Source organism: Hyperoodon ampullatus (assembly GCF_949752795.1).
Source record: "Hyperoodon ampullatus genome assembly, chromosome: 3".
Lineage (NCBI taxonomy): Eukaryota > Metazoa > Chordata > Mammalia > Artiodactyla > Ziphiidae > Hyperoodon > Hyperoodon ampullatus.
The window spans coordinates 11,545,085-11,570,899 of NC_136916.1; the positions used below are offsets into that span (position 1 = coordinate 11,545,085).

General features: G+C 45.3%; 1 protein-coding gene across 8 annotated transcripts in view; it reads right to left on the reverse strand.

Moving 5' to 3' along the window:
• The window catches only part of KIAA1217, a gene marked incomplete at both ends in the record, with an annotated part of 334,999 nt that overhangs the window by 38,718 nt on the left and 270,466 nt on the right, over window positions 1-25,815 (reverse strand). For 6 of the 8 annotated variants that reach the window (XM_079700167.1, XM_079700164.1, XM_079700165.1 and 3 more), the window contains 2 exons: window positions 6,189-6,355; window positions 12,985-13,034. In XM_079700167.1, the coding sequence (XP_079556293.1) occupies window positions 6,189-6,355; window positions 12,985-13,034 (217 nt within the window). Of the gene's footprint in view, window positions 1-6,188; window positions 6,356-12,984; window positions 13,035-13,510; window positions 13,616-25,815 lie in introns of all 8 variants that reach the window. The other 2 variants (XM_079700166.1, XM_079700162.1) reach the window with 1 other exon arrangement.

A 25,815-nucleotide genomic window follows, 5' to 3' on the forward strand; every position in this document is an offset into this window, starting at 1 on the left:
CCTGGCTGCTTTTAAGATTTCTCTCTTTATTCTTGGTTTTTAGCAATTTGCTTTTGCTTTTGGTGTGGTTACATTTGTGCTTATCCTTTTAGGAGCTTATTAAGTTTTTTGGCCTGTAGATTTACAGCTTTCATCAAATTTGGAAAAATTTCAGCCATTGTTTCTTCTAGTAATTTTCTCTTCCCCCTTGACCACTTAATATTGTCCCAAGAACCATTAAGTTTCAGTTCATTTTCTTCAGACTTTTTCTTCTCTACCCTTCAGTTTGGACATTTCCATTGCTATCTTTTCAAGCTGACTGGTATTTCGTTTCAGCAGTGACTAATCTTCTATTAAGTCTGTTGAGATATTGTGTTTTTCAGCTCTTGAAAGTTTTACTTAGAGTTTTAAAATATCTTCCATTTTTTTGGTCTCATTGTGTTCATGTTTTTCTTTGAATCCTTGAGAATAATTATCATAGCTGTTTTAAAGTCCTTGCTGATGACCTCATTATCCCTGTCATTTCTGATTGGTTTCCACTGACTGATTTTTCTTAAGCTTATGGGTCACATTTCTCAGCATCATCACCTGTCTAGTAACTTTTGACTGAATGCAGGACATGGAGTTCTGGATTTTGTTGTTTTCCTTTACAGATGTTAGACTTCCTTTGGCAGACAGTTTAGTTCCTTGTGGACCATTTTTGTTCGTTAGAAGCTGGTGTTTAAGCTTTGTCAGGGTGAATCTAGGGTAGCCTTTACTCTAGAGCTAGTTTAGTCTTAAGACTGAAGCATGGGCTTCCCTGGTGGCGCAGTGGTTGAGAGTCCGCCTGCCGATGCAGGGGACATGGGTTCGTGCCCCGGTCTGGGAAGATCCCACATGCTGTGGAGCAGCTGGGCCCGTGAGCCATGGCCGCTGAGCCTGCGCTCCGCAACCGGAGAGGCCACAACAGTGAGAGGCCCGCGTAACGCAAAAAAAAAAAAAGACTGAAGCATGGCCTTTCTCTGATTGCTACCGAATGCCCCAGGTGATTAATAAAACCTCTTTGTGTCTGCTGGTTAAGACATAAACATCTCCCTGTGTGAGCTCTGGGAAATTTCTGGTGTACAGCCTCCCACTCTGTGTCTGGCTTAGTGGCCTTTCACAATACACAGGCTTGGATGACTAGCAGACAACAGATCCACAGATTTACGTAATTCCTTCTCCACAGACCTTCCCTTTATCTGGTACTTTGCTCCACAACTTCTAGCTGCTTCAGCTCTTTACCCTCAACCCAGCTGGATGGTCAGTGCTCTGTTTGGGTTATCCCTCTCTGCGTCACAGTCTACAAAGTGTCCCCAGACAGAGAGCTGAGGAAGTTATAGGTTTCACCTCCTTTCCTTCCGTCCTCCTAAGGATCACACTCCTGTGTTGTCTGTTGTCCAACGTCTGAACAGAGTTGTGTCACCCATTTATCTATGTTTCAGTGTCCTAGTTGTCACGAGTAGGAAGGCAAGTTCAGTGGTAGTTGTCCCTTCATCTCTGGAAACTTCAGTGTATTCTGTGCCTGGACGTTTCTATAAAAATACTCAGACAGAAGTAACGCTCTTCGCTATTAAACATTTAAGTGGACCAAATAAGTTATCCATATCAGCTTTACTGAGAAGCTAGAAAACTGCCTAAACCTAATTCCACCCACCTCAAAATGGACATGGACCTCACATACTCATGATTTCTCAGGTGAAATGTAAGACCAGCAGTCTTGCCAACAGTGTAGTTTAATTGAACTGATTTGCTGTCCAGCAGTGACAGTAAACAGTGGCTGTACAACAGATCAGGAAGCTTCCTAATAGCCAGACCCCAGAATGACTCCTGACCACCCAGGTTAGCTCCCCAGGCTGTAGGGAACCAGGTGTAGGATGCCTTGTCACAAGCACATGTTATCTGGGAGATGTTGCCCCATCTTAGACAGCCTCTGTGTGCAGGTCTATCTAGGGCTTGATACATTGTATGGCAGCCTGATTGTCAGCTCCTGTGCTAGCTCCATTTATTATTTCTGCCTGGTGGGGAGAAATAGGCCTGCTCAGCATGGGCCAACCTCTCGAGTGCTTTTCTCAGGGACACACGTTCCCATGACCGTTATTTTGAATGTCAGAAGATAAATGAGACTCTGGCACATTTTTATGAGGCACTATCTTATAAAAAGACACCTTAAGATAACTGGGCTGAATTATATCATTTCAAATACAATGGCTCTGTGTCCTGCTATGTTTCTTTTTTATGTTGATGTTTTACCTCTTCCCTCTCTTGGGAACACACAGTAAATTCTCAGTAGTCTTAAAAATGGAACACTAAGTTCAGAATCTAATTTTTAGTTTATCGGGAAGCACAAGGAAGAGATAAGGGACAAAGAAAAAAATTGTGGGAACTGGAGAAGGAGGCCAAGTCTCATCTGCGCCCCCGCCAAAGGAACTTGAACGCGCTCTTCCAGAAATTTCTCTCTCCCCTCAAGCCCACAAAGAGGAGCAGAACTGCAGCCACTCCTGTGGATACTGGCTGACCTTAGTAAAACCCAAGTATTGTGGCATTTTGGAAAGAAGATGTAGCTCATCACTTTTTTTGTTTTTTTCCTAAATCATACCAGAAAAGGTAATAGACAAAGACAATCATCTTTTGCAGGGCACATTTATGAGGTGCCAGACCTTCCCCTGCCTCTTTTTCCATTGTTGCCAGCTAACTGCAGGTGCAGCTTTTACCTGGGAGTGGGACCATCACAATATAAAAGTTCCATATAGCTCTTATCATTTATGACTAAGCAGAGAACATGTCTGATTAGCCACTGGGAATGAGGCGCATTGATTAGAATCAGGGCTTTGAAGTCACTGGGTGTGTTTTTCATGCTTACAGGGTGTTTCTGCTTCACCCCTTGTGATAGCTGGCTGAGACCTCAATTTCCAAAAGGCATCTCAATGGACTGAGAGTTCATAATATCTGAGAGCAGTAGTTCTCACCCTGGAACGTTCTAGAACCACCAGTGCTTGGCCTTTGACCCATACCAATGAACTCAGACTCTGGCAGGGGTGTTTGGGTATCAATATTTTTGTGAAAGGCCTCAGGTGGTTCTAATGGGTAGCCAGGATTAAGAACCGTTCTCTGGGGCTTCCCTGGTGGCGCAGTGGTTAAGAACCTGCCTGCCAATGCAGGGGACACGGGTTCAAGCCCTGGTGTGGGAAGATCCCACATGCCGCGGAGCAACTAGGCCCATGAGCCACAACTACTGAGCCTGCGCGTCCGGAGCCTGTGCTCCACAACGGGAGAGGCCACAACAGTGAGAGGCCCGCGCACTGCGATGAAGAGTGGCCCCCGCTCGCTGCAACTGGAGAAAGCCCTCACACAGAAACGAAGACCCAACACAGCCAAAAATAAAAAAACATAACAACAAAAAAAAAAACCCGTTCTCTGAGACTGGTAATTCACACGAGACTAGTGAGCAGAAAGACGGGAGCGAAGTTTTCATGTTTTCTGTGATCATTTCCTCAGGCTCCTTCACCTCCCTCAACATTGTTTTTGCCCTATTTAAATCTACACGCCCCACAGTGCCTGCATCAGATTTCTGCTGTGGAGAATAATCCATCAGTTCTGCAAATGAAACACTCAAATAGACTATGCTTGACGGTCTGGGATTTTCCCATTGATTTAATTATCTAATTACTGGAGCCGGCTGCCAAGCACAAACAGATTTCATTCGTTTTCACTATTTTATAACACAGTTTAAAGAACGTTTGAATTTCTAATTCAATTTTTGTTCTTTTGAGACTGTTCTGGAGTTTCGGAGCTCTCTCATCATAGCTCCATTATTGGGCTTATGATCATTTTGGGGGGTTGAGCTTTACTTTTGGTGTATAATACATGTGCTGAGGGGGACTGGTGCTGAGACAGCTTAATTATTCTAAACTGGTTTTGTCTCAGATAGACTCCCCTTAAAGCTGATGGGGGCATGGAGGATGCCAAGACCGAGGTAGAAATAAGAGCATCCAGGTTAGGAAACAAAGTGCTTCTCTTTCCCCACGTGCCTGTGCTTTAGAACTGTACCAACGTCTCAGCTCAAGAGCACACCTGCTCTGTGTCCTTTACCCAGAAAGCCAGGAAAGCTGAGCAGCTCTGGGGCAATAAAGAAAACTGCGTGGTTAAGATAGTGTCCCGGACTTGACTATAGAACCTCTTTGTTTGAGAAGCTGTGATTTTGCAACTGAGCCTCCCCAGTTCATGGGTTACAAGGAGTGGCAAGTTGTGGGAGACCCCTCTCTCCTGGCCAGAGGACCAAACACTGCCGGCCACCAGCAGGGTGATGCTGCAGCCTCACACATCACGGCCTAGGTATCAAATTCGCCACACTTCAGGGCAATTCCACCTCTGCCCCAAACCAGCAAATGCTCACTTTTGAAAGCAGTAGGAACTACCATACCCACGACGCATTTAGGAATTTTTTTCTTGTGAGGGTCCAACTAGGAGTGCACAATTTCCAAATGACCAGCAGGTGGCACTAAAAGGCAGATGCAGCTCAAGATGGGGACTTAACCTCCGTAACCCCCAGGTAAGAACCTGGGAGCCCACAGACCCTCTCTGGCCTGCACATGTGTCATCTGGCCTGCAGAGTACGAAATAATTGATTTTTAAATTACCTTCCAACATTTTTAGAACGAGTACAGGTATTTCCTATAAAACCTCCAGATTCTCTTGAAATACTGAAACATCTAGAAACAATGGACACTCATTCTCTACCAGGTCAAGAGCTGCCTGGAGCTGAGTGGCGACTGTCCTTTAGAGGGGCCAACTTGTCACTGTCCCTCGTCCACTCACTTAAGTAACCGCCAGACACTGTGGGCACTGGATTTTGGCACCCTGCGCACACCCTCAGCCCAACCTGTACACTTCATTTCACTGCAAAGTGTCTTTAAAATCACAAAGCAAGGAGAAGCAAACGTAAAGGATGGGGAACTTACCCGGTGACGCAATTCAGAAGAGGATTTAAGCGAATTTGCATGGGCTGTCCAGGAGTCTGGGACGTTGCCTGAGAGGCACAGTAGCCTTTGGAGACCTGAGCATGAGCAGCCTGGTCGGTGACGGGACCTCAAGGCAGGCTCTCAAGCTACCTTCGCCTTGTGTTTGTTCTCCAGCAGGTAGAGGGTAAGGGGAAATCATCTTCTAAGCTTTAATCAAGCTGTGGAAAATGCAGGACTCACGCATCGGCGAGCTGAAGGGAGAGAGCAGCTGTGCTCTGCAGCCCCTTCCTTCCTGGACTCACCAGCACAGGAGCCTGCACCCCACTGAGGGCACCACAGCTGTGTGGCTGCCCCTGGCTACGTGTGCCTTTTACTAACATTTGGACTGTGAGCTTCTCGAAGTCCAGGAGGATGCCTGGGTATAGACTAAGCCAGCACTACATCCACATTCATCAACCTGCCACCAAGGGCAGAGAGGTGTGAGACTGATCCGTGGACAGACAGATGATCTCATAAGGATACACCCTTCCCAGTTCCTCACCACCCTGCCTCGTCATATTTATGGGGTTTGTTCACCAAGACTCGTGACACGAAGGGTCATTTTTCCCTGCCCTTTGATTCCTGTGTAGTTCATATATTCCTAACAATGCGAATGAGTAAGGAAAATACTGTGGCGCACACACACTATCCAGATAAAATGCAGGTGTTTTCCTCAAGTCATCCACGATGGCTCCTTTTCCTTATGAATTCACCCTCCGGTCCGAACTCCTATTTCTAAGTACATCATAGCTCCTTGCAAACAACCTGAGCTGCCCGCAGCACCTTTGCACATGCTCAGTGGGGAAGAGCAAAGAGCCGAACACTGTGAAGCAGGAAGTCATAACTGGCTGTTAGAATGCCCCACGGGCTCCTCTGCTTTCAGCGCTCCTCCAGAAAACAGAGGCTTAATGCTCTTTTCATGTGTAAAAGCACACACAGCTTAAAGAAGTGGCTGTAGACAACCACTGCAGTGGAAGGCTCTAGACCAAGATTATGGGTGTGGGAGAGGAGACCACTGCGGAATGGCGCCTGCATCCTGGTCCTCAGTTATCCCTAGAAAGGATGCTGGAAAGAACCCCGAGAAGCTGCCATGGGGCCAGGAATGCGGAAGGAGGCGGATGGGAGGAGGAGGAAGCTGACTGCGGGGCAATTAAGTCAGCGGACACCATCCACAGGGAACGTGGTCTGTACCTGGAGCTGCCGCATCTGCTGGAGCTGCAGCCTGAGTTCGGCCACACTCCTCTTCATCTCGAGCAGGCTCATGTGGGCGGCGGAGGTGCCGGCAGGCGGGAGCTGGCTGGGTGGCCCCAAGGACTCCAGGGCGCCAAGAGGCTTCCCGCCGGAAACCTGGGGAGTTCCTAGGAGAAAAGAGCAGCAGAGTCGCTGAGAATGGCAGGAAGGAAAGGCTAAGCTGCAAGTCCCATCCCAAGAGACCACCGGTAACTCTGGAAATGCCTATTTCCTTCATGATGAAAAAGTGACATTGGTTCTCTAAAGGGCAAAAAGAGGGGATCGAATTTAAATAGATGAAGGAACGTGCATGCAGTGGTATAGCGTGTAGTCTGTAGAAGTCATGTTCTAGAAGTTTGGTGCTATAGGAAGGGAGGTCACAGAGCGGTATGTACAACATGATGCCACATTAAGGAACCTAGCTGTCTGTCTATCCATATATCTTCTTTAAACACACGGGTTTGCACAGAAAAAAGACAGAGGTACATACAACAAAGCGTTAATGGTAACTCTAGCTGCTGGTATTCTGTGAGTTTCCTATTTTTGATATCACTACTTTTTGTAGTTTAAAATTTGCATAGTGAACATCTATAATTTTTTTGAGGGGGGCTGCATCGCATGGCTTGTGGGATCTTATTTCCCAGACCAGGGATCAAACCCACACCCCCTGCAGTGGTAGCACAGAGTCTTAACCACTAGACCACCAGGGAATTCCCTATAGTTTTATAATAGAAAAAATAACTTAAAACGCTGGGCCCTAACACAGGCTGCTTACTGTGACTCTTCCCTACAGGCAGATGTATCCCAAGAACACCCACTTAGTTCTGGGCAGAGATCTGGCCGATCACCAAGGGGAAGCTAATAGGAACTGGGTACTAATCCCTTCGGGTTTCCAGCCCAAAAGAAGCAGGACCTCTGCATACATCTCCTTTAGTGAGAAAATCAGGCATGATGCGAATATTCTTTAGAAGAATCAAAAAAAAAAAAAAAAAAAGGCAGCAGAGAGAAACTCTTTCTCAGCAGTTTTGTTGCTGCCATAAACTTTTGCTCCCTGAGTGCAACTTAAATCATCCTCACGTAGTTCCTAAGTCCACCTGGGAAGGGCCTGATTTGAGCAAGTCTGTTTTAAAAATGTCCCCCAAAGGATCCAAGTAGCACTCACAGGATCAGCAAGGTGTGGGAATCAAAAGGAGATGCTATTTCCTTTTTAGGACAATGCAATTCTGTGGAAGAGGCTTCAAGTAGAGAGTAGACAAGGAATCCACAACACACAGACACACACACACTCACTCACACCTGAAGGGGCTGTTCAGCTCTCTTTCCTGTAAGGGACAAAGTGGAAGGTTTGCTTAGTCCAGGCCGGCCTTGCACGGCACGACCCTCTCGCTGCTCTGTGTACCAGGAGTGCTTAGAGCACAGCGGCCTTTCTTTCCATCTAGGCTCAACAGCCATGGAAACCCGTCCTTCCCCAGAATGCACAGCCCCGCAAGCCTCCCAGAGCTGCTGCCACGGCTACGGATGGTGCGCCAGTGAGCAAGGAAGTGCCTCGAAACTGTCCTCTTACTTGCGTGGCCTCAGCAATGCCAACGGAGAGCTGATGGAGCACCAAATTCCTCACCCCTGGGTGCCCGTCCCAACAGAACTGGTCTCCCAGCTCTCATGGCCCCCTTGGAGAGTCGGGGGAACACGTGGGAAATCATGTGAAGGATTTACAGAGGAGACCCAGCAGACCAGACGGTGAGCTTTTTGTTATCTTTATGAGCCCAACTGGCCACTTGCGTCATCACCAGTCATGACTCTGACCGACTTCTGACCATCCCCCAGATCAAAATCACCCTCGAGGGCTTCCCTGGTGGCGCAGTGGTTGAGAGTCCGCCTGCCGATGCAGGGGACACAGGTTCGTGCCCCGGTCCGGGAAGATCCCACATGCCGCGGAGCGGCTGGGCCCGTGAGCCATGGCTGCTGGGCCTGCACGTCCGGAGTCTGTGCTCCGCAACGGGAGAGGCCACAACAATGAGAGGCCCACGTACCACCAAAAAAAAAAAAAAATCACCCTCGAAAGAGCAAGATTTGCCATCTCTGTAATTATTCCAAAGAGTGTCCTCTAACTGTGAAGGTCCTCAGTGAAAGAACATCCAGTAACATTTCCAATAATAGCAGCCTGTCCGAGTTAACATAGCACCTTCGAGAACAAGTATTCTGAGGGGATGACAATGAATTGGAAGTCTTCCTTTAACACTCAGTCAAGTTACTTTATCATCACTCCACATTCTCAGGCATAGGTGTGTGTGTACACGTGTGCAAGCACACCCACCTACCCTCACCACACAACTTCATCTGTACAAATAATGACACCCTCGAGGTGTTTCTCCAACAAAAGTGACACTGCGCTAGCCAGCTACTCCTGTTCGGTTATGAGAACTGTCCTGCTAATTCCTCAGCCAAATGAAGGCACATGTTCCCTCAACAATCGTGCTTCTCCTCGTATATTCTGATGTCACCGTTGCACCTCGCCGACATCCTCCATGGAGGAGAGGCTCAAGTTTATGTGCCAGCTGCGAGAACTGAGTACCGATAACGGGTTTAAAATATATCTTTCACAACCGAGTTTCTTTATGGAATCTATGCTCATGTATAAAAGTTCCTCATCTATAACCGCTTAATCCACTAAATCCGGTTTCCAGCTCCATCATTCACTGCACTGGCCCTTTAGAAGGTGGCCAGTGGTCAGCTGTCAATCCAACAGACGCTGGGCTGCCATGATGGCACCCTGATGTGAGGCTGGGCTTTGTCAGTCACTCCTCTCCTTCTCAGTAACTGAAACTTTCCTTTCCCTCGTCTTCTTCCCTCTCCACAGCCCACTTGGTCAGCCTCGTTCCTGATTTCTTCCTCGGCCAACCTTCTGAATCCTGGCCTGCTTCTTCTCTCACTGGACATGACTTCAAGGGAGGTCACTTCCACAACGCCACCCACCAAGGTCCTCCACATCTTTGCCTCCAGCACACAATTCTCTTTACATCCCCATCCCCATACCTTCATGTTGCTACAGGACTTTTCCACAAGCAGGTTGAATTCATTATTTGTACTCATTTCTCCCAAATCTCTTTTGAATTCATTTTAGCCAATGGCACTATTATTCACTCAAGTATTTAAACCAGAAACCTGGAAGTCATTCTCAGCATCCACTTCCTAGTTGTGTGACCTTGGGCAACTGACACTCTCTCTCTCTCCCCCCCCCCACCCAGTTTCCTCATCTGTAAAATGGGTGTAAGGGTGATTGTGCAGGATGATGGAATTCACACATATAAACTGTTCCGCCTGGCGTCTGGCATAGAAGGACCCCACTGTGGCTGGCTGTGATTATTATTTTTTTAATTTTTTTAAAAATTTAGTTTGTTTATTTTTGGCTGTGTTGGGTCTTCGTTGCTGCACATGGGCTTTCTCTAGTTGCGGTGAGTGGAGGCTACTCTTCGTTATGGTGCACGGGCGTCTCACTGCGGTGGCTTCTCTTGTTGCGGGGCACGGGCTCTAGGCACACGGGCTTCAGTAGTTGTGGCTCGTGGGCTCTAGAGCGCAGGCTCCGTAGCTGTGGCGCACGGGCTTAGTTGCTCCGTGGCATGTGGGATCTTCCTGGACCAGGGCTCGAACCCGTGTTCCCTGCACTAGCAGGTGGATTCTTAGCCACTGTGCCACCAGGGAAGCACTGGCAGTGATTATTTCTCTAAGCAGAGTGAGGGGGAGGAGCCCCACCTGGAGTGGCAGCAGGTGGCAGTGGTGACAGGCTGAGAGCTATAGGCAGGTGCCCCAAAATCTATGGACGGAGCTGGATCTGGTGGGTGGGGACCCCGAGTGGTAAATGAGTTCCACTTCAGATTAGTCACGGGACCTGGGACCCGCTCTCCGAACCCACATGTGGGGTGGTCACATTCTAGTCCAGGGAGGAGAGTCAGCAATCAGTTTATCCTCAGAACCTCCCTTCCCTGCACCTCCCCCTCTCCAGGCAACGGCCTCTTCTTCCTCCTACCAAGGCCGCTCTTAGGTAACTTACTTCAGTCAGGTATATCTTAATATAAATCTTATTAAGTACACATTTGATGGGAATTTAATGGGTTTGGGGTTGGCCAGACTGGCTGCGAATCTTACTAGCTCCACAGCTAACATCTTCTTTACAGGGTTATGTGTTTAAATGATATAATACACTATAAAACACGTGCTATGACTGTGAAATGGGAAGTTCCTTCTGTTCTCTTATACCCACGGTACACCAAATATTCCTCAAGTAACAGGAAGTCTGGGTTTCCCTTTTTCATGTACCTTTGGCCAAATGAGCTTCCTTGACTTACTACATAATTCCGTGTACTTGTCTACAGAACAGCAATAATACTTCTCGTCGCTAACTTGCTAGGATTCTGGAAGAATATATTTTGCACATCGTACAAGGCTGCTATGGCAACGAAAGCCCTGTGGACCACATGTAGCCCTGACAGATTAGAATGAGAAAGACCAACCTCAGCAGAGACGCAGGGAAGCAAACCCACGTGTGTGTTGCCAGTGGCATCGAAAATTGGCCCAGCCTTTCAGAAGAGAAAACTGGCAGTGTGTCACCAGTGCTACTCAGCTGTTTGTCCCTTTGGATTTATTAATTCCACTTTGGGAAATGCATCCCAAAGAAATTACACCTGCTCCTTCCCCCATGCTTCAAAAAAGACATTTGCAAACTTTTTCAAAATGAAGAAATGAAGCAACCTACATTTCTTTAAAGGGACTGGGGCACCTTAACACAAAAGGATGAGGTATCATGACAGGTTGGTGGAGCATGTTGATGTGTGTCATGTGTGTATGGATGTGTGTTCAGTGTCCTCATCTGGAACATGGGAATCATGAGTGTACCTATCCCATGAGGCTGCGTCAGCGGGTAACAAGTTCAGGTTAGAAAAGCACTTAGAACAGTGCCTGGTACATAGGAGACTTCACTAAATGCTTCCTATTATTACTATTAATTATTATTTTACCAAAAGGGAAAAGGAATAAAGAAGAATACACAACAGCATGTACATATCAATTAGAACAATGGTATTGGATATGAATAATTTCTAGAATAGAATCCAGAGGAGTAAAATGTTTTAGTGTTTGGTAGCTTCCTCCTCCCAACCCCCCAACTTTATTAGTTACAATTGACATGTAACACCATACAACTTTAAGGTGTACAATGTGTTGATTTGATACACTTACATATTGCCATATGATTATTATCTAACTCGCCCATCCTGTCACATAATTACCATGTCTTTCTTGGGGTGAGAACATTTAAGATCTATTCTCTTGGCAACTTTCAAGTATATAGTTCAACACTGTTATCTATAATCACCATGCTGTACCTTAGAAATTATTCATCTTCTAACTGGAAGTTGGTACTTTTTGACCAACATCTCCCATGTCCCCCACCCCTGGCAACCACCCTTCTGCTGTTTCTACGAGTTCAGTAAGTGCCTTTTTTTCTGTAGGTTCATAATAGATCAGAAAATAGATGAATAAATATCTCCAAAGCAAACTGGCAGTTGCTATGAAGACAAGCTCAGCAGTTTCCATGAAACAATTCTCTGGCTGCCACCAAGGTCACTGACTGATTTCTAAGTAAACCAACCAATGCCATGAGGACTGGGAATGCTGGAAGAGCAGCCCTGCTGGCCTTACGGCTGAAGGGCCTGAACTTGGCTGGCGCGGAACCAGGACCAGTAGACGCGTCTCAACTTAAGTCTCCAGTTCTGTCTATTCTACCACGTGGCACTACACTCTGTGGCTTCCTCCAAATGGGGGGTTTCACCCAACTCGCCACATGCTTACTGAGTAATTCAGTAGCCAAGCATGTCCCTGGTGACGATTTCTATTTCTAACCCAAGGGAAGGGAAGACTTCATATTCTTGAGAGAGGCCCACCTTGAGTCCGCAGGATAAGATGGACATCAAATATACCTGGATACTAGTAAAGTGCACAGGGACTGTAACTGGGGTCTCTTTGAGGGGATGCTGGCATTTGAAAGCAGGCCCTGGTCCAAGTATGCCTTTTTCTCCTGCCTTGACCCATGGGGGCTCCCTATCAGCTCGTGCCCCTTTCTCATCCGGCCACATCCTGCAGCTGGGCCGAGGCCCTTCCCCACTGTAGAACCTTCCACTGCCTTCCCTCTGCACTTAGAGTAGTATCTAAATTCCTCACCACAGCATCTGTACATGCTTTGCTCTCTACTTGAATGCCTCTTTCCTTCTGTCCTCATCCTTTTGGCCTCAGTTTATTTTACTTCCTCAGGGAAATGGCCTTGGCTGAGGCCAGCTCTCTTGGGTAAACATTCATCCTGCACTTTTCCTTAACACTCAGCACACATATAATGACCTGTCACAGATCCATTTTCTGCATCGGATTAGGGAGTAGGGAGCCCTGTCCTAGTGATGTCCACTGTCCTGGTCCAGTATCAGGCATAGAAGCATTTGTTGGATATATGGCCTCATAAATGAATAAATGAATGAGGAAGTGAATAAATGAATGAAGACTGAAGGGAGAGGACTAAAGACTCCCCCCTGCAAATTAATGACTCATCTGGAACTTCAGCATTCAGCAGGGAAGGGGTGGTGTAGGGAGTTACCCCAGAAGCCTCTGAAGTTGCAGCACATAGGTGACCTGGGGAGAGGTTAATACATCTGGAAGCAAACCAGGCTCGTCACAGGCCGCCTCCAGGCCTCCTGCAGGTCTGGAGAACACTCACCTGCTCCATCTGTGTGGTTCTTATTGGTTGTAGTTTTCATCATTTTCTCGCTGAAGGAAAGAAAAAGAGAGTCAGCGATACAGTGTCCCAAATGTGTTTCCCCCCCTTCCATTCACTATTCTAAGCAATCAGCAGCAGCTAGTGAGGGTATTAAGCAATGAAGGTATTTCAGCATCAGCACCACTATTGGCCGCGATGGAAAAGGCTTCCCAGGTGTGCAGCTGAGGCACGCTCATGGCTCTCAGATGACGGAGGATGTGGATACATGTGGATGGTGGCGGCAGGCACTGCACAGTGGTCCATGAAGCCACATGCACTGGGAAGCCCATTTACCCTTTTGGGCCAAAGAATTACCAGAAATAGACAAGCAAACAAACAAACCATGATTCATAGAGATGTGGATATTTTCAGCCTTGAAATGATTACAAGAAAACGATTGGAATGAATGAATGATCTTAATCATTAAAGAGAAACAGATTGAATTACTTTGAATTGGTTTGCTTTCTTTTTTTTTTTTTTTTTTTACCTAGATGCATCTTTGCTATTACTTGTAAGGGGCCCTTTAAAAAGCGCAGACTGAACAAGGCCAGTTAAACTGGCAATCTGCTTCTCCATGGCTTGCATCCTCTCTCTGTAAAACAAGAGAATTGTTTGTTAAAGCTTATGTTGACTTTCAGACTGGTTTGTCTAGGTGAATGATCATCTGAGGGTTATAAAAGTTCCACTTAGCAGGCCTCCAAAGTTCACCCCAACCTGGCTTGGGGAAGCTAACGAGCCTGCAAATTCCCACTGAGCTCAAGATTTGATGGTCAGAGTTTAGTATTAACCCGATGACCTTACTGCAAAGACACTGGACAGACCAGCAGAGGCCCCATGGAAAATGGAAAAGCTTGGAAATAATTCTCTTTGCACATCTTTGTGTTTTTGAGCCTTTCTGCCCTTCTTTTACTACTTGACCTCTGCACCAGCGGGGCCCTAGGCCACTTCTGAGCTGTGCCCCTCCCCGCAGCTGGAAGGCTGCTGACTGATTTTGGTGTAAATGATGGAGATGTTCGTTGTGTGTTTGGAGTAAAATTTGTTGTAAAGCCCAAAAGCAACACAAAGTGAATGTCTCTTACGAACATGGAAAAGTGTGCTTGAAATCTATGTCTTCCTTGAGGGTAGAGGGTCCTCAAATCAATGTCATAGGAACCTGGGGGCTTTTACAGGATCAAAAGCAGGAAAACAAATACCCCTAACAAACAACTTGGTTAACTCAAGACCTAAATAAAAACTCTTCCCAATTTTGATATTATGCACAGATACGACACCTCTCTGTTCACGGCTCTACAGTGCTACGCACGATTCATGTAGCTTTTGAAACTGGCTCACATTTCTGTACCTCAGACAATGGCGGTGCCATGGAACTATTACCAGTATTCCCAACACATTATCAAATCACCACCACAGAGTGACCTCTGCTAAGGACAGCTAACACACATGCAATGGCATGTGAATTCAGTTATACCTACTTGGTCGTTCAAGACAATAAGAGAGAGAAGGGAGAAGAGTTAGAACAGTGTGGACACCTGGACTACCATCGTATCCCATCAGCAAGTGTCTAGTCCCAGCCTGAGACAGAAAAGGGACCCCATTCTTCAGTGGGGCTCTCAGTCCCATGGGCCTCTTGTAGTATGAGCAATGGTGATGATTCCTGGGCTACAAACAGCACTTTCAGACACTGTGGCTTTTAAATACAAGCCAACTACTTTATCTGGTACCCAACAGAAAGAGTCATGGTGGGCTGTTCTTTCACTAGAACAAAATAACTGGCTATGCTGGGCTTCACGAGAGACGCTGTATCTGTATCTTGAACTTCATGGCAATCAAGAGGACTTTCAAGGGTGATTTTGTTCATACACAACTTTTTGGTCTTGCATTTTGCCTTTGGAATACAACTCTTAGTGCCGTAAAAAAAACATTGAGATTCATTTCACAATTGCAAGCTTCTGACTTCAGAATTCCATGCATTTTCTTTAGTTTAAAATGGATGGTTGTGTCACAATATTGGGTTTCTTGAATGTAAGTCATGCAGTCTGGAGAGTTAATGGTTGTCAACCCACTGGGGGGAAAATTAAGTATTAATAGTATGATCTCTTGGTTCTAATAGTGTGGAAAGAAGAAATCTCAAACAGCGAGAAGAGAAATGCATCTACTCGGAGTGACTTTCCAAGTGTTTCCAGGCATAGCTGTGAACGCTAAACCTCTGAGGTGCGGAGCGTTTTCAGTTATACGTGTATTCTTGGTGGCCTGTCTACCATTAAGCAGTGCATGGCCAAAGAGAAAAATAAGAAATTCCACTCAGGAAAGCAGGTTAGTAAATACCCATTGGAGATCCCAAGTTTATCAGACCCAAGTTGCATGGCACCTCGGAAACGATGGGGTGGTGGCTGGTCTCCATGTGTCGGGGGTACAGACTCACACAAATGAGCTCTTGGGAAATGGACCACTTCTGGGGGGACCTGCTGAGCTCCAGGTAGAAGCTGTCCAGAACCCCCATTCTTCCCACAGTAATGCCGGAAGCCAAACTCAAGACCCTAAGAGCGGTGGAGAGCTACCCCTAGATGTACGAGTTTACTGCTCTTATTCACTCCTAGGCAAATGCAAAGGATTTCATTTCTTTTAAAATGGCAGGACATTCTTAGGGTCTAGACAGCTTTGGTTAGGAAGAGGCTTAACGGGTTCTGTGAAGCTGTAGTGCCGGATACAAAGGTGCTGAGACAGACTAACTACACTCAAGAGACAATCATATTAAGAAATGTAAACAGTAGGTAAGTCCACAAAAGCAGAGAATAAGCAAGAGTCTGGTGGGGGAGAAACGGCAGATGGATTCCAGTGCTGGCCTAGGCACGGTCCCGATTAGGGCTAAAGCAGTGTACTCTCTGCTCCCTCTCTGGTCACCAGCTTTCATTAACTGGTCTAACAAAGGAGGGCAGCAGCATTAAAAACCGAAACAAAGCACGAGAATCATTGCAGATTCAAGACCTTGACCGTCAACAGATTCATCACCGTGGTGAGAACTGCCGAATGGGTCAGCACAGGTGGGTCCTCTCAAAGGGGTGTCCACAGGGCTTCGTACGTGCCTTTGGCATCCTCCTTGGCTCAGCAGGTACTTGGCTTCTCACCCATCTTCCCCTAGACAACGGTTTTAGGATGCAGAGAAAGAAAACCCACAAACGGCACCCCACTCTCCTGACTACCCAGGGATGATGTGGACGTAGGATGAGGGTCTGGAGGCTGTGGAGCAAAAGCCCTACGTTTAGTCCAGATATCCACACACTTGTTCTCCTTTTTGTATCTGTGAGGACAGGACTGGATGCTCCTTGGGTGGCCTCCTCCAGGCTATGTCACCAGTGGGGTCACCAGGAAGGAGACATGATGTGTCAGAACCTTGAGAGTTCAGTACACTTGAGCTTGACGGGCAAGGGAGAGCGATTCTCTCCCCCTGCTCAGGAACCAGTGCATGCCCCAGGCGCTGTGCACACGGATGGCACATGCGTGTTCCACCGTCTTGGCCAAATCCACTTCACAGAAATACAATTCTTTTGACACATGGTAATGAGAAAACTTTTTCCCTCCTGTTTAATCATCAAAGTGTTTCTGGTTTCAGGATTCATTTGAGGGAGATTATCTGACTTATAAATTCATAAATAAGATTGTCTTTCCATTTCATGGTTGGTAATCTGGAAACAATTTTATGGTTTAACTAAATTTCAGCAACTGGAAACTTAGGCAGACTTCTCCCATGATGAAATGTTATGAAGTATGTTTTAATGGAAAAGGAGAAAAAAGAGAAATGCAGTGGAAGAAGAGAAATTAAAACAACCCTGTCATTTTACTGCAGTGGCAATTTTGTACGATAATCATCAGAATACTAAAGATGTTTAAGTTAATCCTTGCCAGTATCACTTGGTTTAAGGTATTCCAGGGGCAGGTATAATTACTGTTGAAAAGATGGTTTAAAAGTGATTTCATAAACCATTTTATATCATTCCATAAACCATACTTATGTGATTAGTATGTATGGTTAACTAGTCATTTAGTGTCATAAGTCAGGCTGGCTGAATGAATTTTCTCGGGGTCCAAGCATAATATTAATAAAAAATTCAAATCCAATCCAGAGAATGTGCTGATCCCAGTATTAAATTCCTGTTGCTACAACCAGCTTTCCTGTGAGCCCCATGTCTGCCTGTGAAGATGAAGCTAAACCCAGTCTGCTCGTGGTCTGCTCTCTGTCTGCAGAGTCCAGGGAAGGAAAAAAAAAAATCTGCGTTTGGGGAGATATTTTTAGCCAGTGAGTCCATTCATACGACTTTGATTTAAGTTTTCACTTTCAATGGTTTTTGACTGGGGACTTGTCTTTGGACTGACTGAGGCCTCCTTACGCCTGAATTAAATCTTTATCATTGTGTATCTAGGTAAATTAATGGCTATTAAAAAACTAGTAGTGGGCTTCCCTGGTGGCGCAGTGGTTGAGAGTCCGCCTGCTGACGCAGGGGACACAGGTTCGTGCCCCAGTCCGGGAAGATCCCACATGCCACCGAGTGGCTGGGCCCGTGAGCCATGGCCGCTGAGCCTGCGCATCCGGAGCCTGTGCTCCGCAACAGGAGAGGCCAAAACAGTGAGAGGCCCGCGTACCGCAAAAAAAAAAAAAAAAAAAAAAATCGTAGGCAACAGTACTGCCTGGGTACCACTGCATGCTGCTTAGGGATAACAGCCACGTCTTGCACCTTTTCTTGCATCCTCAGTCCTTAGAGGAGGACTGGGCACACAGAGGCTCATGAAGTATCATCTATAACCCTGACCTTGAAGACTGCTATCTCTCCCCCTGCCCTCTGCTCATGGAGAAAGGAGACTAGGGCTGTTCTACCTTCCCATTGCCACTTCAATCCGTCATCGGTCCAAACGCTCAGCATCTCCCCTGCTTCTGAGTTCTGAATTACTCATCCTTAAGTTCCCTACCAGCATCCAGGAAATTCCCTCACATCCTTGGATGACCTCAGCACAGGAAGTTGGCCTCCTGGCTGCCACACCCCAGGCCATGACCTTTTACAGCTTCAACATCCGCACCAATAACCCTTTCAGAAATTTGGCACTAAGATCCCCAAACTCTTCTTCAGACGTTCTCTGACCTTAAATCCTTACTTGATACAGTTTTACGTTCTAGATCTGAAACTCCAAAATCTCCTTTAAGAATAGCAATCTTTGGTTGTCTTCTGTTCCCTTATTCACACAAACCAGCTCTTTGCCTGCATGCTGGCCTTACCTCCTTCATTGCCAGCCATCAATACCGTGTGGGGGGCTTCCCTGGTGGCACAGTGGTTGGGAGTCCACCTGCCGATGCAGGGGACACGGGTTCGTGCCCCGGTCTGGGAAGATCCCACATGCTGTGGAGCGGCTGGGCCCGTGAGCCATGGCCGCTGAGCCTGCGCGTCCGGAGCCTGTGCTCCGCAATGGGAGAGGCCACAACAGTGAGAGGCCCGCGTACCGCAAAAAAAAAAAAAAAAAATACTGTGTGGGAATTCCTTTTAATTTTCCTGCTCCTTACCTGGTAGACCCCCTCACATACTCTCCACTGTCCTGACCTCTTTCTCAGCCTGGCTGTCCCTCTGCTGGTATGACTTTGCCCCTGAATGACTGAGGAGCAGAACAGATGAGAAGAAATTGACTGGTGTGGTGGCAGTGAGGTCGAGAGCAAGGGCTGGAGTCTGGGCATCTTCGGATACAGCTCTGATAGCATCCTCTGCTGTCCCATGTGGAATGTGAGAGACAGCGTCAATGAGACACCAAGGCTTTTGGCCCAAGTAATGGATGAAAGAAGTAGTCATACCCGAGATGGGAAGAGAGGAGTTCGTTTTTGGACATGCTGAGTTGACCAACAGACACTCAAGGGGAGATACAAATCAGTGCTCATAAATCACTGCATGTCTCTGAGTCTCAGTTTCCTCAACCATCAAACTAGGATAACAACTGCCTTAGCTGTCCCACAGGGCTGTCCTCCTACAGTGACATGGGGAAGGAGGGCAAAGGAGAAAATACATGCACCAGCACATTATAACAGGCAAGACCTTATGGGTACGTAAGGCTTCCTTTTATCCCTTCAAGTTCATTCATTCAGCAACGATTCTTCTGGCATCAACTATGCCAGACACAATTCTAACTGCTGGGGCATTAGTGATGAATAAAACAAAGGGCTTGGTGGAGTCAAGGTGGTGGAGTGGGAGGACACAGCGTTCACGTCTCCCCACAACTAGGGCACCTGCCAGATGCTGGTGGGGGACCTCGACACTCAAGGAGACGGGAGGAACACCCGAGCGACTGGGTAGGACATGGGGGGGATTGAGGGGGGAGGAAAAGTGGAGGCCGATGGGACCAGTGCCCCTGAGGGGTGTCTGGGAGGGGGGAGAGGTTCCCACACCTGGAGGGACCCTCGGGGGCTCGGAGGATCAGGGGAGAGTGCAGCTAGCATTTCCCTGCCCAATCAGGCCCCGGGAAGCCTGCTGGGTCCCGGGCTGGGTTCTCTGCCTTCTGGGGCCCTCTCCAGCCATGCTGGTCCTAGGGGCGTAGGGAGGGAGAGAAGAGGAGGAGAGGCAGACAGGGAGGGGCCCTCCAGGATCGGAGGATCAGGGGAGATGCGGCTAGTTTCCTCAATCCACCTGGGCCCTGGGAAGCCTGCTGGGCTTCCGGGCCTGGTCCCCTGCCTTTCAGGGTCCCCTCCAGCTGCATGGGTCATGGGGCCAGCTGGGGGGTGGCAGGCAGTGAGAAGAGGAGAGATGAACAGGGAAGGAGCCTCCAGAATCAGAGGATGGGGGGAACGCACCTAGTGTTTCCCCACCCACTCGGGCCCAGAAAGCCTGCTTGGGTCCTGGGCCTGCTTCTCTGGCCTCCGAGGCCAGAGGCACTCCTGGGCCCCTCCAGCCATGCTAAGCCTAAGCACCCCCCCAACCCCAGGGCCTTTCCCAACCGTGCGGGTTCTAAACCTAGACCCTGCCCCGGCCTAAACCTCGCCCCTGCCAAAGCCCTGCCCCCCATAGCCAAGGCCTTTTCCAGCTTTTTTTTTTTTTTTGCTATTGTGGTTCTGTTTTACCTTCTGGCTGTTCTTTCATCTATATTTTTATTTTTTCTAACATATCTGTTAGTTTTCTCATCTTATTTTATTTTTTACTCTTTGTTATTATTCTGCTCCTTTTTTTTTTTTTTTTTTTTTTTTGCCACCCCGTGCAGCTTGCAGGATCTTGTTTCACATGCTGGGGGTCGGGCCTGAGCTCCTGTGGTGGGAGCTCTGAGTCAGGACCACTGGACTAACAAAGAACCTCAGACCCCAAGGAATATTCATCAGAGTGAGATCTCCCGTAGGTCCTTATCTCAGCACCAAGACCCAGCTCTACCCAACAGCCTACAAACCCTAGTGTGGGAAGCCTCAGGCCAAACAACCAGGAAGACAAGAACACAATCCCACCCATTAAAAAAAAAATTGAGATGACAAAAATATATGTTACAGATGAAGGAACAAGGTGAAAACCTACAAGAACAAATAAATGAAGAGGAAATAGGCAACCTACCTGAAAAAGAATTCAAAGTAATGATAGTAAAGATGATCCAGAATCTTAGAAAAAGATGGAGGCACGGATCGAGAAAATACAAGAAATGTTTGACAAAGATCTAGAAGAACTAAAGAACAAACAAACAGAGATGAACAATACAATAGCTGAACTGAAAAATACACTAGAAGGAATCAATAACAGAATAACTGAGGTAGAAGAACGGATAAGTGAGCTGGAAGACAGTAAGGTGGAAATAACTGCTGAGGAGCAGAATAAAGAAAAAAGAATGAAAAGAATTGAAGACAATCTCAGAGATCTCTGGGACAACATTAGACGTACCAACATTTGAATTATAGGGGTCCCAGAAGAAGAAGAGAAAAAGAAAGGGTCTGAGAAAATATTTGAAGAGATTATAGTCAAAAATTTCCTTAAGTGGGAAAGGGAATACCCAACCAACTCCAGGAAGCACAGAGAGTCCCATACAGGATAAAACCAAGAAAAAACACTCCAAGACACATGTTAATCAAACTAACAAAAATTAAATTCAAAGAAAAAATATTAAAAGCAGCAAGGGAAAAGCAAAACATAACATACATGGGACTCCCCATAAGGTTATCAGCTGATTTTTCAGCAGAAACTCTGCAGGCCAGAAGGGAGTGGCAGGATATACTTAAAGCAATGAAAGAGAAAAACCTACAACCAAGATTACTCTACCTGGCAAGGATCTCATTCAGATGAAGAAATCAAGAGTTTTACATACAAGCAAAGTTAAAGAGAATTCAGCACCACCAAACCAGCTTTACAACAAATGCTAAAGGAACTTCCCTAGGCAGGAACACAAGAGAAGAAAAGGACCCACAAAAACAAACCCAAAACAATTAAGAAAATGGTAATAGGAACATACATATCGAAAACTACCTTGACTGTAAATGGATTAAATGCTCCAACCAAAAGACACAGACTGGCTGAATGGATATAAAAACAAGACCCATATGTATGCTGTCTACAAGAAATCCACTTCAGACCTAGGGACACATACAGACTGAAAGTGAGGGGGTGGGAAAAGACATTCCATGCAAATGGAAATCAAAAGAAAGCTGGAGTAGCAATACTCATATCAGATAAAATAGACTTTAAAGAATGTTAACAAGAGACAAAGAAGGACACTACATAATGATCAAGGGATCAATCCAAGAAGAAGCTATAACAATTATAAATATATATGCACCCAATATAGGAGCACCTCAATACATAAGGCAAATGCTAACAGCTATAAAAGGGGAAACTGACAGTAACACAGTAATAGTGGGGGACTTTAACACGCCACTTACACCAATGGACAGATCATCCAGACAGAAAATTAATAAGGAAACACAAGATTTAAATGACACAATAGACCAGATAGACTTAACTGATATTTATAGGACATTCCACCCGAAAGTGGCATAATACACTTTCCTCTCAAATGCACACAGAACATTCTCCAGGATAGATCACATCTTGGGTCACAAAGCAAGCCTCAGAAAATTTAAGAAAATTGAAAACATATCAAGCATCTTTTCCGACCACAATGCTGTGAGATTAGAAATCAATTACAGGGAAAAAACTGTAAAAAACACGAATACATGGAGGCTAAACTACTAAATAACCAAGAGATCACTGAAGAAATCAAAGAGGAAATAGAAACATACATAGACACAAATGACAATGAAAACAGGATGACCCAAAACCTATGGGACGCAACAAAAACAGTTCTAAGAGGGAAGTTTATAGCAATTCAATCTCACCTCAAGAAACAAGAAAAATCTCAAACAAACAATCTAACCTTACACCTAAAGCAACTATAGAAAAAAGAACAAAGAAAACCAAAAGTCAGTAGAAGGAAATAAATCATAAAGATCAGAGCAGAAATAAATGAAATAGAAATGAAGAAAACAATACCAAAGATCAATGAAACTAAAAGTTGGTTCTTTGAGAAGATAAACAAAATTGATTAACCTTTAGACAGAATCATCAAGAAAAAAAGGAAGGGGATGCAAATCAATAAAATTAGAAATGAAAACAGAGCAATCACAACTGACACTGCAGAAATACAAAGGATTATCAGAGACTACTAAAAACAACTATGTCAATAAAATGGACAACCTGGAAGAAATGGAGAAATTCTTGGAAAGGTACAATTTTCCAAGACTGAACCAGGAAGAATTAGAAAATATAAACAGACAAATCACAAGCACTGAAATTGAGACTGAAATTAAAAATCTTTTTCCACAAACAAAAGTCCAGGACCAGATGGCTTCATAGGCAAATTTTAGCAAACATTTAGAGAAGAGTTAACACCTATCCTTCTCAAACTCTTCCAAAAAATTGCAGGGGGAGGAACACTCCCAAATTTGTTCAACGAGACCACCATCACCCTGATACAAAAACTAGACGAAGTTATCATACACACAAAAATTACAGACCAATGTCACTGATGAACATAGATGCAAAAATCCTCAACAAAATACCAGCAAACAGAATCCAACAACACATTAAAAGGATCATACACCATGATCAAGTGGAATTTATCCCAGGAATGCAAGGATTCTTCAATATACGCAAATCAATCAATGTGATACACCATATTAACAAATTAAGGAATAAAAACCATATGATCATCTCAACAGATGCAGAAAACACTTTTGACAAAGTTCAACACCGATTTATGATAAAAACTCTCCAGAAAATGGGCATAGAGGAAACCTACCTCAACATAAAGGCCATATATGACAAACACAAGCAAACATCATTCTCAATGGTGAAAACCTGAAAGTGTTTTCACTAAGATCAGGAACAAGACAAGGATGTCCACTCTCACCACTCCTATTCAACACAGTTTCGGAAGTCCTAACCACGAGAATCAGAGAAGAAAAAGAAATAAAGGAATCCAAATTGGAAAAGAAAAAGCAAAACTGTCACTGTTCGCAGGTGACATGATACTATACATAGAAAATACTAAAGATGCCACCAGAAAACTACTAGAGCTAATCAATGAATATGGTAAGGTTGCAGGATACAAAATTAATGCACAGAAATCTCTGGCATTCCTATACACTAATGATGAAAAATCAGAAAGAGAAATTAAGGAAACAATCCCATTTACCACTGCAACAAAAAGAATAAAATACCAAGGAATAAACCTACCTAAGGAGGCAAAAGACCTGTACTCAGAAAACTATACTGATGAAAGAAATCAAAGATGACACAGACAGATGGAGAGATACACCATGTTCTTGGATTGGAAGAATCAATATTGTGAAAATGACTATACTACCCAAAGCAATCTACATATTCAATGCAATCCCTATCAAATTACCAATAGCATTCTTTACATAATTAGAACAAAATATTTTACAATTTGTATGGAAACACAAAAGACCCTGAACAGACAAAGCAATCTTAAGAAAAACAGAGCTGGGGGAATCAGGCTCCCCGACTTCAAACTATACTACAAAGCTATAGTAATCAAGACAATATGGTACTGGCACAAAAACAGAAATATAGAACGACCAAAGATAAACCGATGCACATATGGTCACTTAATTTATGACAAAGGAGCCAAGGACATACAATGGAGAAAAGACAGCCTCTTCAATAAGTGGTACTGGGAAAACTGGGCCGCTATATGTAAAAGAATAAAAATTAGAACATTCCCTAACACCATACACAAAAATAAACTTAAAATGGATTAAAGACCTAAATAAATGTAAGTCCGGACAGTGTAAAACTCTTAGAGGAGAACAGGAAAAACACTCTCTGACATAAACCACAGCAAGATCTTTTTGACCCACCTCCTAGAGTAATGAAAATAAAACCAAAAATAAACAAATAGAACCTAAGTAAACTTAAAACCTTCTGCACTGCAAAGGAAACCATAAACAAGACGAAAAGACAACCCTCAGAATGGGAGAAAATATTTGCAAACAAAGCAGCGGACAAAGGATTAATCTCCAAAATATAAACAGCTCATGGAGCTCAATATCAAAAAAACAAACAACCCAATTACAAAATGGGCAGAAAACCTAAATAGACATTTCACCGAAGAAGACATACAGATGGCCAAGGGTCACGTGAAAAGATGCTCAACATCACTAATTATTAGAGAAATGCAAATCAAAACTACAATGAGGTATCACCTCACACCGGTCAGAATGGCCATCATCAAAAAATTTACGAACAATAAATGCTGGAGAGGGTGTGGAGAAAAGGGAACCCTCTTGCACTGTTGGTGGGAATGTAAAGTGATACAGCCACTATGGAGAACAATATGGAGGGTCCTTAAAAAACTAAAAATTGAACTATCATATGACCCAGCAATCCCACTACTGAGCATATACCCTGAAAAAACCATAATTCAAAAGGACACATGCACCCCAATGTTCATTGCAGCACTATTTACAATAGCCAAGTCATGGAAGCAACCTAAATGCTCACCGACAGACAAATGGATAAAGAAGGTGTGAGGGCTTCCCTGGTGGCACAGTGGTTGAGAGTCCGCCTGCCGATGCAGGGGACACGGGTTCGTGCCCCGGTCCGGGAAGATCCCACATGCCGCGGAGCGGCTGGGCCCGTGAGCCATGGCCGCTGAGCCTGCGCGTCCGGAGCCTGTGCTCCGCAACGGGAGAGGCCACAACAGTGAGAGGCCCGCGTACCGGGGGAAAAAAAAAAAAAAAAGAAGAAGATGTGGTACATATATACAATGGAATATTACTCAGCCATAAAAAGGAACAAAATTGGGTCATTTGTAGAGATGTGGATGGACCTTGAGCCTGTCATACTGAGTGAAGCCAGAAAGAGAAAAAGAAATATCGTATATTAATGCATTTATGTGCGATCTAGAAAAATGGTACAGAGGAACCTATTTGCAGGGCAGGTATAGAGACACAGGCATGCAGAAGGGACATGTGGACCCACTTGGGGAAGGGGATGGTGGGACGAATTGGGAGATTAGGATTGACATATACACACGACCATGTGTAAAACAGAGAACAAGTGGGAACATGCTATGAAGCACAGGAAGCTCAGCTCGGTGCACTGTGATGACCGAGATGGGTGGGATGGGGGGGAGGTGGGAGGGAGGGGATATATGTACACACATAGCTGATTCACTTCATTGTACAGCAGAAACTAGCACAACACTGTAAAGCAACTATACTCCAATAAAACAAACAAACAAACAAACAAATAAATAAATAAAACAAAAGGC